General features: G+C 64.4%; 3 protein-coding genes across 3 annotated transcripts; 1 reads left to right on the top strand and 2 right to left on the bottom strand.

Annotated features, from left to right (window-relative positions):
* Window positions 1-1331: 1331 nt before the first annotated feature.
* VWCE (von Willebrand factor C and EGF domains) lies at window positions 1332-6196 on the top strand. Its single transcript, XM_065755506.1, has 20 exons — window positions 1332-1449; window positions 1748-1842; window positions 1911-2000; window positions 2084-2212; window positions 2294-2410; window positions 2505-2621; window positions 2755-2883; window positions 2967-3247; window positions 3331-3424; window positions 3487-3569; window positions 3738-3825; window positions 3938-4023; window positions 4097-4214; window positions 4335-4420; window positions 4688-4784; window positions 4857-4939; window positions 5017-5107; window positions 5297-5379; window positions 5452-5530; window positions 5644-6196. The coding sequence occupies exons 1-20, from the start codon at window positions 1340-1342 to the stop codon at window positions 5979-5981; spliced, it is 2394 nt and encodes a 797-aa protein (XP_065611578.1). The 5' UTR covers window positions 1332-1339; the 3' UTR covers window positions 5982-6196.
* Window positions 6197-6587: 391 nt separating this feature from the next.
* Window positions 6588-8403, bottom strand: LOC136060830 (pepsin A-like). The gene is made up of 9 exons (XM_065755629.1): window positions 8396-8403; window positions 8185-8326; window positions 7968-8085; window positions 7768-7886; window positions 7494-7693; window positions 7213-7329; window positions 6989-7133; window positions 6813-6905; window positions 6588-6740 (listed from the first exon to the last, which is right to left on the bottom strand). Exons 1-9 carry the CDS (start codon window positions 8401-8403, stop codon window positions 6588-6590), a joined length of 1095 nt encoding a protein of 364 aa, XP_065611701.1.
* A 669-nt stretch (window positions 8404-9072) lies between these two features.
* Window positions 9073-11127, bottom strand: LOC136060978 (pepsin A). Its single transcript, XM_065755782.1, has 9 exons — window positions 11072-11127; window positions 10759-10915; window positions 10553-10670; window positions 10334-10452; window positions 10030-10229; window positions 9791-9907; window positions 9581-9719; window positions 9382-9474; window positions 9073-9261 (listed from the first exon to the last, which is right to left on the bottom strand). Exons 1-9 carry the CDS (start codon window positions 11125-11127, stop codon window positions 9112-9114), a joined length of 1149 nt encoding a protein of 382 aa, XP_065611854.1. The 3' UTR covers window positions 9073-9111.
* Window positions 11128-11523: the final 396 nt, after the last annotated feature.

The raw sequence follows: 11523 nt of genomic DNA, 5'->3' as shown, positions 1-11523 counted from the left end.
TTCGTTTGTTGGGTTCTTGATTGTTTTTGGGTCAGGAAGTGAAGCTGGCTCGAACGTGAGGGCTGGAGGAGGCATGTGGGGTGGGTATGATCTGAGGGCCCGGAGCATTTCTCTGCACCTGAGGAAGGAAGCAGAGGGGGGGTGGCACGCTCCTCTCTCTCCATAGCACCTCTGGCTCGCTCAGGGAAGGGAATTTTCTGGGAAGCTCAGTCAGATGTGGAGTCTGAGTTTTACCAAATAAAGTAGTCCGAACGGAAAGGTGTGTGCTGGTGCTGCCCTGCTCCACTGAGCGTGCTCGGGATTCCTGCCTTCCCTGATGCAGCAGGGGCAGGGAGCACGCAGCTGGGAGCTGCAAGGGCACGGTGCTTGCTCCCCCTGCTGCCCTTTTCCCTGTGTGAACCCATAGGGTTAACAGCCTCCCCAGGTCCTATCCCAGGCCTGGGAGGCTCTGGGTCACCAGAAGAGGGGAGAAAGGTGAGGGAGGAATCCCATCTGCCTGGAGCAGGCTGTGGTGTTCGGGATGGGGAAAGCAAACTGTGACCCTCCGCGGGCACCTTCCCTTTGCTGGAGGGCTCAGGATCCGTGCTTAGCCCTTCTCCCTTCCCTAAAAGCAAACCCAGGACGGCAGGTGCCGCTCTCCTAGCTTCCCCACGTTTGGTGATGCTGCAGGGGGGAAGCTTGGGGCTGCGGGCAGAGGGTCACCCCGTTGCTCTGTGCGGGGATTGCCCTTCGCTCCGTGTCGTCAATCATTTACCTGCCCTTTCCCTTCGCTTCAGCCCCGGCCGGTGCTTCTCGCCCGAGGGGTTTCAGCCCCCACGGAGCCCCTCGCCGCGCCCTTCCCCGCTGCACTTTGGCTCCTCTATCTGCTGCGTGCTCCTCTTTGGTGGGTCCCCGTGCAGGGCTGGGAAGGCAGCCCAGTGCCGCCAGGAGGAGGAGGAGGAGGAGGGGTGGGGAGAGGCCAGCCCGGATCTTTGCCAGATGTGGGAAAGGAGAAAGCGAGGGGGGGACGTCGCTCTCCGTCCTCCCCCCCCCCCCCCCCCCCTCCGAAGAGCGGGGACCCCCTCCCCTGGAGAGGAGGAGGAGGAGGTCGGCGGTGGCGTTGAGGCCGAAGGGCGGCGAGGGTGCGAGGCTCGGCCCGAGCATCCCCACGCGCGTTCCCCTGCGCTGGGGCTGAGGAAAATCGGGGCCCCCCGACGCGCCCCGCTCTGCCTCCCTCCACCCCCCGCATTGTTCCCGGCCCGGCGGGCGGGAGGAGGAGCAGGGCCAAGGGCCAGCATGCGGTAGGCGCCCCGTGCCGCGAGGAAGGCAGCGCTGGGAGCGTGCCGCTGGAGCCGCTGGCATGTTGGTCGTGCTGCTCATCCGGGCTGCCTGTGTGTCCCTGCTCGTCCCCGGCGGGCAGGGCAGGGTTTACTCCGGGAGGAAGAAGCCGGCCAGCTTTGCCGTGGAGAGGTAGCCGGGCCCCCCCCCCTTTTCCTTCTCCCTATCCCAGCTGCACCTGGGGATGGCGGCATGCTGCGCCTCGCCCACGTGCGCCCCATCTGCCCACCCGGCCACCGGGAGCCGTCGCGGACACTCGCTCCCCACGTCTCCATCCTGCCCCGGGGGATGAGTCCCCTCTGCCCCGCGGTCCCACCGCAGTCATCCCGTGCCCGTTGCACCCTGAGCCCCCCCCACCCCGTCCCCACCGTCTCCTCGTGTCCATGGGGCTCTGCACGAGGTGACCCCATCCTTTGCCCCCTGCTCCCAGGCGCCACGTGGGGCCCCACATCTGCTTCTCGGCTTTCGGCAGCGGATGTTGCCCCGGCTGGATGCTGGCTCCAGGCAGCGGGCAGTGCATCCTGCGTGAGTACGGGCACCGGGGCTGGCACCGGGTGGGGGTCCCCGCGCCCTCACGTTCCCACGCCCCGCAGCGCTCTGCTCCTTTGGCTGTGGCAGTGGCTTCTGCATTGCACCCAACCTGTGCTCGTGCCCCGACGGAGAGAGGGGTGTCACCTGTCCAGGTAAGGGCCCCATCCCCTCCACGTGCCGTGAGTGGGTTGCGGGGTGCCCCTGGCGCCCGGCAGAGCTGCTCTTTGCCTTCCAGAGCCGCTGGGGAACTGCGGGGAGTACGGCTGCGACCTCTCCTGTAACCACGGCGGGTGCCAGGAGGTGGCCCGTGTCTGCCCCCTGGGCTTCTCCATGGTGGAGACGGACACCGGCGTCCGCTGCAACGGTGAGCTGGGGGGAGCGTGGTGTGGCACGGGGGGGTTCCCAGCGTTCCCCAGTCCCCAGCTTTATTCCCCCTCACCCACAGACATCAACGAGTGCCTGAGCGCTGCCTGCGAGGGGCTGTGTGTCAACACCGAGGGTGGCTTCGTCTGCGAGTGCGGCCCCGGCATGCAGCTCGCCGCCAACCGCCACAGCTGCCAGGGTGCGCGGGGCCGGGGGCTCTGGGTGGGGGGGTTTGGGGGGGGTTGGGGGGGGCTGATCAGCTCGGGCACTGAGCCTCAGCCTCTGCCTGGCAGATACTGACGAGTGCCTGGCCACGCCGTGTCAGCACCGCTGCAAGAACAGCGTGGGCAGCTACCGCTGCTCCTGCCGGCCCGGCTACCACCTCCACGGGAACCGGCACTCCTGCGTGGGTGAGTGCCGTGTGCTGCACCGTGCCCCCCCCCCCCCCTCCCCGCCCCGAGGAAGCGGCACTGCCACGTGCTCGTGCCGTGCGTGGCCGTGGGTGACAGCGGTGGGGACGCCGACGTGTTCCACATCCCCCAGATGTCAACGAGTGCCGGCAGCCGGGCGAGCGCCGTGCCTGCCAGCATGCCTGCCACAACACACCGGGCAGCTTCCTCTGCTCCTGCCGGCCCGGCTACCGGCTCAGCAGGGACAGGGTGTCCTGTGAAGGTAACCAGCTGCTCCTCCACGTGGGGACCCCCGAATTCCCTGTGCTGACGCCTTTCCCCTTCCTCCCCCCCCCCCCCCCCCAGGCTTCCCCAAGGCCATCCTGGCACCCTCGTCCATCCTGCAGTCCCTGCAGCACCCCCCCACGCTCGTCCTGCTCCCTCCTGGAGCTGGGGGACCCCTCCTGCTCCCCTCTCCTCACCTCCCCGCCGCGGCACCGGGCGCATCCATTCCTCCCTCTCCTCACGATGCCCTTGAGCCCCCCCCTGGGACTCCCACACCAGCCCCTCGCTGCTGGCACCGCGGGGCTCCCCAGGAGCCGGGCGCTCGCTGGACGGAGCCGGGGTGCCAGAGCTGCAGCTGCCAGGTGAGCACTCCACATGCCTGTGCCCACACATCCCCGTATCCCCGCGTCCCCGTGCTGTGCCTGAGCCGTGCCCACCCCAGCAGGGAGGCCAAGTGCTGTGCGAGGCCATCACCTGCCTCGTACCTTGCTCCCACCCTCTGCCCGCCCCAGCTGGGGGCTGCTGTCCCAGCTGCACAGGTGAGCCCTGGCCCCCCCACTCCCGTGCCCCGCTGTGGCCCCCTCTGACTCCCGGCTCGCAGGCTGCCTGAACAATGGGGTGGCCCGCACCGAGGGAGAAGTCTTCACCCCGTCAGATGGGAACTGCACCATCTGCGTGTGCCTGGTGAGTGCCGTGCAGTGGCAGAGGGCTGGGGGCACTACTCCTGTCGCAGCTGCTCACGGCATTGCTGGCACGTACTGAGCTTTGGGGCCCGTGCCACCTCCGAATGGTGCACCACCACACGCCAGGGCTGGCCCTCACCCCTTGACCTCCCCACGTTCCTCTCTGCAGGCCGGCAACGTCTCCTGCATCTCCCCTGAGTGCCCCCCAGGCTCCTGCCCCAGCGCCTCACCCCCCAACTGCTGCTCCTGCCAGCCAGGTGGGGTCCTACCAGAGGAGAGCAAGTGGCTGCGGGTGGCTGTGCCACACGCGTGGGGTCCTGGGGGAGCTCAGCTCCCCGTCTCAGCCCTCGCTGCCTCCCTCCTGCCCAGCAAAATGCAGCTTCCGTGGCCGGACCTACGCGCACGGAGCCCGCTTCAGCTTGGACGGGGACGAGTGCACCAGCTGCGTCTGCCGGGTGGGTCCAGGGCTCTGCCCGTGGTCCCACGGGTGGCACAAAGCTGCTGGGTGATGCGCCCTTCTCCCCACAGGGCGGAGAGGTGGAGTGCTCCTTCACCCCATGCCCAGCGCTGGACTGTCCCCAGCACCAGCAGCAGCTGAGCCCCGGGCAGTGCTGCTTCAGCTGCAAGGACCCCCCGCACCCCTCGGGTGAGCTGGGGGGGTGAGGATGCATTGCCACAGGGTGCAGGCAGTGTTTGGGGAGCACGTGTACCCACACGTGGCAAAGAGAGTGACGGGCTGAGGTGCCCCTGTCCCTGTCCTCGCCAGGCTGCTTCGTGGATGACAATGGGGTAGAGTTTCCCATTGGACAGATCTGGTCTCCGGGTGATCCCTGTGAGTTATGCATCTGCCAGGTGAATGAGAACCTACTCTGCTTCATTCCTCCTACCTGTCCCCATCCCCATCATCTCCATCCCTGTCCTCGTGCCTGGCCCTGCGTCTCTGGGATTGACTGAGGGAACGATGGAGAGTTTCAGAGCCAGGCCAGCTGCCTCCTGCCTTGGCCCTCTGCCTTTCTGCCATCCCCAGCTCTGCGGGCTTTCCACTCCTCCATATGGGGTTTAAAGCCCTCCGCTTTGGATTCGGCCCCCAAGGTCTCTGCCACTTGCTCCCCCTCGCAGGCTGACGGCTCAGTGAGCTGCAAGCGGACAGATTGTGTGGAGACATGTCCCTACCCCATCCACATCCCCGGACAGTGCTGCCCCGACTGCTCGGCAGGTGATGGGGACAGCGGGGCACAGGGTGACAACACGGGGCTCCAGGCACTGCAACGCCATCCTCCTCCCATAGGATGCACCTACATGGGACGGATCTTCTACAACAACGAGACCTTCCCATCACTCCTGGACCCCTGCCTCAGCTGCATCTGCCTGGTGAGGGTGGTGGGCTTTGGGGTGGGGGCATTTGGGCACCCCTGACCCACTAATGCCCAGCCCTCACCTCTCCCCAGCTGGGCTCAGTGGCCTGCTCGCCCGTGGACTGTGCCATCTTCTGCACCTACCCCTTCCACCCCGAGGGCGAGTGCTGCCCCGTCTGTAAAGGTGAAAGCTGGGGCCGTGGGGACTTGGGGACACGGGGATGTGGGGACACGGGGACACAAGGACAGAAGGACGTGGGGACACGAGAACACAGGGACGTGAGTACACGGGGGGGCGGGGATGCAGGGACACAGGGGGACGTGGGAACGCAGGGACGCATCCCCACCCCTGCTCTGAGCACTGTCCCCGTAGACTGCAACTATGAAGGCAGGAAAGTGGTGAACGGGCAAAGCTTCAGCCCCGAGGGCCGGCCCTGCACCCGCTGTACCTGCCAGGTGAGCTCATGCCTCCTTCCTCCTTGCACTCCTCCTCCTCTTCCTCATCACCCTCTTCCTCCTGTGCCACAGCTCGGGGAGGTGAGCTGCGAGGAGAGGCCGTGCCCACGTTCCTGCACCGAGCCCACTGCCTGCTGTCCTCCTTGCCAAGGTACCACCTCTACACGTGGGTGTCCCAACGTGGCTTTTGTCCCCAGTGTGGGGCGCGGGAATTTTAGCGGGGAATGAAGCTAACTATGGGCATCTCTCTCTCTCTCTCTGCAGCAGACAGCCAGCTACAGAGCAGTGACACATCCCCATCTCTGTCCCCATCCCCATCCCCACAGCCATCATCCTCATCTCCCTCTCCACCCCAGTCCCTATCCTTGTCCCAGTCGTCGTCCCACAAGGGCACACCCCAGTCCCCCCGCCACCGCCTGGCCCAGGTTCTTCTCCACACAACCCCCCTCAGCCCCTCTCTGGGAGGGGAGCCCCCTCCCAACACCCCGAGCCCCCCATCGGGCTGCCCTGGTGAGGCCACAGGACTCCCAGCCCCCAGCAGCAGCCCCAGCTCAAAGCAGGATGCTCAGGGACAGCCCGGGGATGTGGACACGGACACATAGAGTCACGCACACCTGGAGGAGAAGGAGGAAGAGCAGGAGGAGGAAGGCTGCTGGATTAGTGGGCCTGGCCGGCCGGGCACAGCTGGAGATGAGGCACTGAGGTGCACGGTTGGATGCGCCGAGCAACCAGGGGTGGTCCCCCAGCCCCTCACCGTCCCATGGTGTCAGAAGCTGTGGGGCTGGGGTGCCGGTGCTGTTCCACCCCCCAATAAAGCGATCCCAGTATTTACGCTCCAGGCTCCCCCTTGTGCCCACCCAACCCAGCCCCACTCGGGTTTGGGGACACGGGGAACTGTGCAGATCTTGGGGATCTTATCACTCTACAGCTAACTCCCTCTAAAGGAGGTAATCAGCAATAGAACGAGAGGCGATGGCCTCAAGTTGCGCCAGGCTGGATATTAAGAAGTAGTCCTCTCAAAGAGTGGTACAGCATTGGCACAGGATGCCCAGGGGTGGTGGGGTCACCGTCCCTGGGGGGGGGGGTGTTCAAGAACCGTGGGGACGTGGCCCTGAGGGACGTGGGCAGCGGGTCAGCGGTTCAACTGGATGGTCTTCCAGGTCGTTTCCAACCCTTATGGCTCCGTGGTTCTCTGACTGTGGGGTGCTCTAGGCAGCGGGGGCCAGCCCCACCCTGCTGTTGGCTCTGTCGAAGACGCTGTAGTAGCGACGCAGGAAGATGCTCCCGAGGATCCAGAGCTCATCGGCAGCCGTGGGCAGGGCGTAGGCTTCGAAGCCACTCACGCAGGAGCCATCCTCCATCTGGAGGGGGTGGGGATGGGTGCTGAGGGGTGGGCAGCCCATGGCTATGGTGAGCTGGGGCTCAGGGCTCACCTGGACGATGTACGCCTGGGGTGGCAGCGGGAACTGCGTGCCAGCGATGACGAAGACGACATCGGGAAGGATGGAGCTGCATCCCACCGTGTGCTGCCGGGGAGGGGACAGCCCAGCCTCAGCCCCAGCAGGAAGCCACCATTGCCCTGTCCCTGCTGCTGTCCCCGTGCACTCACCAGACCGTTGGGGCTGCGTGTGGCTCCCATTTCGTGGTGGATGTGGTGGATGCTGAGACCAGGGCCTGCCAGCATCGAGGTGCCACTGTCCAGAATGGCCTGGCAGCCGCGGACGCAGGCGATGGGGAGGCCGTGCATGGTGACTCTGGGGGCGCAGCGTGTCCCCTAGGCAGGTCCTCCTGGTGACAAGCCCCCCCGCCATCCACGCCATGTCCCAGTGCTACCTGTCCACCTTGATTTGCCAGTAGGTTTGGGCAGTCAGGGGGATCCAGCTCAGGTTCCCGGTGAAGTAGGAATCGTCGATGCCACCGAAGAGCACAAAGCTGCCGTTGCGTTCATCACTGTGGGGGAGGCAGCAGGGGGGGGTCCCCGTGGGGTGCCAGTGCCCTCCAGTCCTCCTGGACCAGAATTCTGCTCCTGGGTGGGAGCTGTGCATGTCCCAGGGTCACCCTGGCATGAAGCTTTCCCCGTCGGTCACGTTTGCCTACGTGCTGCTGTTACTTACGGGGTGAGGTAGATGGAGAAGAGGTCCTGAGCCACCAGGCCTTGGCTCATCATGTTGTCAAACAACGGGGTAGCACGAGAGGAGGCGATGTTAGGGAAGGCCAACCCCAGGAAGCCATCAAAGGGCACGTGGACGAGGAAGGAGCCGGGCTCCCACTGGCTCAGCCCAACCATCTGGTTCGGTACCTGGATGCTCCCAACCTGATGGGGAGAGTGGGAAGGCTTGGAGTGCACCAAACGCCCCCCACCAGCTCTGTGCCCCCCAAGGTGCTCACCGTGACGGTGTCGTAGCCCAGCACGCCGACCATGCTGCCAGTGCCATACCAGGTGGCCACGCTGGTGGTGGTGCCGTGGTAGGTGGAGGAGCGCGCTGGGTCGAAGCGTCGGTGGGTGGCTGCAGTGGGGGGAGAGCTGAGCAGGGCAGGAGGGGTGCAGACCCCCCCCCCCCAGCGTCCCAATGCTCAGTGACACCCACCACAAGCCGGGCTGGAGCAGTACACCGAGGGCACCCACAGATTGGCTGAGCCGGTGTCAAAGATGACGGAGAACTGCTGGGGTGGAGTGCCGATGGAGATGGTGCACACGTAGCTCAGCTGCCAACACACGGCACGTTGGAGGGCTCCACTGCCCCCTGCCCGGACCCCTCAGAGTCCTTCAGTCACTGAGGACCCTGCCAAGCCCCCCACACTCACGTCCATGTAGTTTTCCAAGAGCTCCGTGGTGGTGCGGCGATGTTTGGCTGCTGGGGAGGGAGCTTGCTGCAGCAGGAGCTCCCCCAGCACCCCGCTGCCCTGCAGCACTCGCTGCGCTGTTTTCTTCTGCTGCAGTGTCACCCTGCGGGAGAGACTGCAGCTGAGCACAGGGACAAGCACGGGGCTTGGGTCCACCACCGGTGTCCCCTACCTGGTCATCGTGGCGTGGCTGGCTACTGCCAGCCCTATCAGCCACAGCCAGCTCATGGCGCAGGGACGCAGCGCAGTGCTGTGGGGTGCCTGCTCTTAAATCACAGCACGCAGAGGCACTCCCGGATGAGGCGTGCCAGCGCCCCGATAAGCCAGCTCTGACATCCCACTTAGTGGCACTTATTGGCCGACTGCTGCCTTGCTTGGAGGTGTAGGGGGTTTGCAGAGCTGGGTGAACCACAGAGAGCCAGGGGACATGGTGCAAGCAGCATCACCAGCAGCACCCTTTGCGTCCCTGGGATCAATCTTCTGGCTGTCCTTTCTGTGCACAGGAGATGCATGTGGCTTGCTGGAGGCTGGGGACAAGCCAGCTGGGAGCTGCCAGGGACTCAGCACTGGTGCTGCCAACAAGTGCCACCAGGCCATGTGCCAGGAACAAACACAGCACGGGTGAGCTCTGCCAGCATGGCAATGGCTTGGCCCCGGGCCCTGGCCACTTGTGGCTGGCAAGCATCATGATGGATGGAAACAAAGGGCCCCACCAGCAGGAGGAGCTCAGCCTGACACCTCCGGCACCATGGGGATGCTGCAGCCTGACCCGACCCTTCCCAGAGAAACTCAACACACGGATGCATTTCCAAGGCTTTATTGTGCTCAGCAACAGCGGCAATGGGGCTCAGGATTGGGGGGGCCGGCCCAGCCAGGAGCTGGAGGGGCTCAGGACAGGGGCGAGAACCCCACCTTGTTGTTGGACCTGTCGAAGATCACATAGTACTCGCGGATGAAGACGTCGCCGAGGATCCATTGCTCACCCAACTCAGTGGGGGTGCCCAGGCTCTGGATTCCGAGGCTGCAGGACCCATCCTCCTAAAGGCAAGGATGAAGACCATCACCAGCTGCTCAGGACACCCGGAAGAGTCCATCCCTATCTCCATCTCCATCCCATTCCTCATCCCCGTCCCCATTGCCACCCGCATGGGTGCTCACTTTCAGCACGTAGGCGCTGGCTGACAGGGTGAAGGTGTAGCCGTGGATGTGGAAGGTGATATCAGGCAGATTGCTGATGTCGTCGCAGCTGATCTGTGGGGGACATGGGGTCAGTGGCCCTTCTGGAACCACGTGTCCCACGGCAGGACCTTCGGGGAGGATCCTGAGCCCTGTGGGTCCCCAGGACCTCCCGCCTCACCTCGCCGTCGGAGTTGACGCCCAGGTCACGGATGATGCGATCGTAGGCGCCCTGGGGCACGGCCAGCAGTGAGGTGCCCGTGTCCACAATGGCCTGGCAGGTGAAGTAGCAGCCGATGGACTTCCTGCCGACGGTGACCCTGCACGGACCCCCAGAGGTGAGCTATGGGATGTCACCACCCTCACCCCATCGCATCACTCCCAGCAATACTTGTCCATGGTGATCTGCCAGTAGGTTTCGGCGGAGAGTGGGACCCAGTAGATGCCGTTGGTGGTGTAAGAGGGGTCGATGCCGCCAAAGAGGACAAAGCTGCCTGATTCTCCATTCCTGTAGGAGCAACCATTAGGTGCAGTGGTCCCACGGACCAGGATCCCCAGAGCACCGAGAGGACATAGTGCTGAAGCCCCCCATGGGACCCCCAAGGAGAGAACCTCCTGTGCGGGACCTACTTGCTCAGGTAGACAGAGAAGAGGTCCATGGCCACCAGGTCCTGATCCATCATGTTGTCGAAAACGGGGGTGGCCCCAGAGGAGGAGATGCTGGGGAAGGCCAGGCCCAGGATGCCATCAAAGGGGCAGTAGTAGAAGAACGAGCCAGGCTCGGTTTCAGACAGCCCAAAGATCTGATTTTTGACAGCGATGCTCGAGACCTGGTAGGAGAGATGGGGAGAGCAGGACGGGTTGGGTTGGGGCGAGTGGTGTCCCCATGTCCCCAGGTCACACGATACAAGCAGCTAGAGCCCTGCTCCCTTACGGTGACAGTGTCATAGCCCAGGATGCCACTCATGCTGCCTGTGCCGTAGGCGATGTAGATGGTTTCATTGGTGCCCACATAGGTGGAAGACTTGGAGGGGTTGAAGAGCTTGTGGTTACCTGCGGGTGTGAGAGAGGGATGGTCACATCCCATCCCGCCCTTGGGCAATGTGGCAAAAGAGGACACCATCTCCCAGCCCTCGGGGACAGGGACACTCACTGCAGGCCAAGCTGGTGCAGTACACAGAGGGCACCCACAGGTTGGAGGAGCCAGTGTCGAAGATGACGGTGAAATCCTGGGGCGGGGTGCCGATGGAGATGGTGCCGTAGTACGAAGTCTGTGGAAGGAAGTTAGGGGGACAGGAAGGTGATGAGAGAGGTGGGGAGGGGCAAGTAGCCCTCGGGTTGTGCCAGCCCCCTGCTCACATCCATGTAGTTCTCCATGGGCTCAGAGGAGGCGGAGGCGGAGAGGACTGGGTTGTATTTGGAGGCCGGGTTGTAGGGATGCTTCTTCAGGAAATCCTCCAGCAAGCCATGGTCCTTCAGCTGCTTCCGCAGGGTTTTCCCCTTCTTCAATGGGATCCTGAGGTGGGGAGGACATCAGGCTCAGGGCAGGGATGCAGAACAGGGCATGGATGTTTTGGGGACACCCACCCTGTGCCACGGGCATGGCCGGGGGCTGCAGGCTGTCCCCTGTCCCTGCCGAGCCCCATCCCACATCCACCACCACACCGCTCACCTGTGGACGGCGCACTGGGCCAGGGCCACCAAGCTGAGGAGCAGGAGCAGCTTCATCGTGGCTCTTCGTGGCAAGTTCCCAATGCCAACGGTGAAGTGCCGAATGTGCTTGGGTGCCCCAGTTGAGCTCCTTATATACAGCCCCATGGTTGTTTGGCCAGCAGCCCCGATAAGAAAGGCAAACGGCCCGGTGGGAGTTATCACAATGTCCGCAGAGGACACCAGGGGAATGTTAAGCCGATGGCTTGCCATCTCCTCCACTGGGGCAGGGGATGCTTAGGGAAGGCTCAGGCTGGGGGAGAAGCACATCCCGGTGTCCTGCAGTGCCATGGGGAGGCCCTGGGAGATGTGGAGCTCGTTGGGGACGTGGAGGATGAAACTGAGACCCACTGGGGATGCTGCTGGCCAGGACAACACAGAGGTCAGCCACATATGGTTGCGTCAGAGGTGCTC

Source organism: Cyrtonyx montezumae, unplaced genomic scaffold (assembly GCF_038088225.1).
Source record: "Cyrtonyx montezumae isolate F1298 unplaced genomic scaffold, pur_monq_1.0 scaffold_10, whole genome shotgun sequence".
NCBI classification, from domain to species: Eukaryota; Metazoa; Chordata; class Aves; order Galliformes; family Odontophoridae; genus Cyrtonyx; species Cyrtonyx montezumae.
Note: the sequence above shows the minus strand (reverse complement) of the source record. Positions and strands in the feature narration are given on the sequence as shown.

Bases quoted from the DNA above. Each gene is read 5' to 3' on its own strand.
- VWCE (XM_065755506.1), top strand. From the start codon at position 1,340: ATGTTGGTCGTGCTGCTCATCCGGGCTGCCTGTGTGTCCCTGCTCGTC. The intron at 2,001-2,083 runs GTAAGGGCCCCA...TTTGCCTTCCAG, and splicing joins GAGGGGTGTCACCTGTCCAG to AGCCGCTGGGGAACTGCGGG. The intron at 3,826-3,937 runs GTGGGGTCCTAC...CCTCCTGCCCAG, and splicing joins CTGCTGCTCCTGCCAGCCAG to CAAAATGCAGCTTCCGTGGC.
- LOC136060830 (XM_065755629.1), bottom strand. The intron at 7,694-7,767 runs GTGAGCACCTTG...TCTCCCCATCAG, and splicing joins TGGGCTACGACACCGTCACG to GTTGGGAGCATCCAGGTACC. The intron at 7,330-7,493 runs GTAAGTAACAGC...CCTCCCCCACAG, and splicing joins TTCTCCATCTACCTCACCCC to TGATGAACGCAACGGCAGCT.
- LOC136060978 (XM_065755782.1), bottom strand. From the start codon at position 11,127: ATGAAGCTGCTCCTGCTCCTCAGCTTGGTGGCCCTGGCCCAGTGCGCC. The intron at 10,916-11,071 runs GTGAGCGGTGTG...TCCCCACCTCAG, and splicing joins GCCCAGTGCGCCGTCCACAG to GATCCCATTGAAGAAGGGGA. The intron at 9,908-10,029 runs GTAGGTCCCGCA...TTGCTCCTACAG, and splicing joins TTCTCTGTCTACCTGAGCAA to GAATGGAGAATCAGGCAGCT.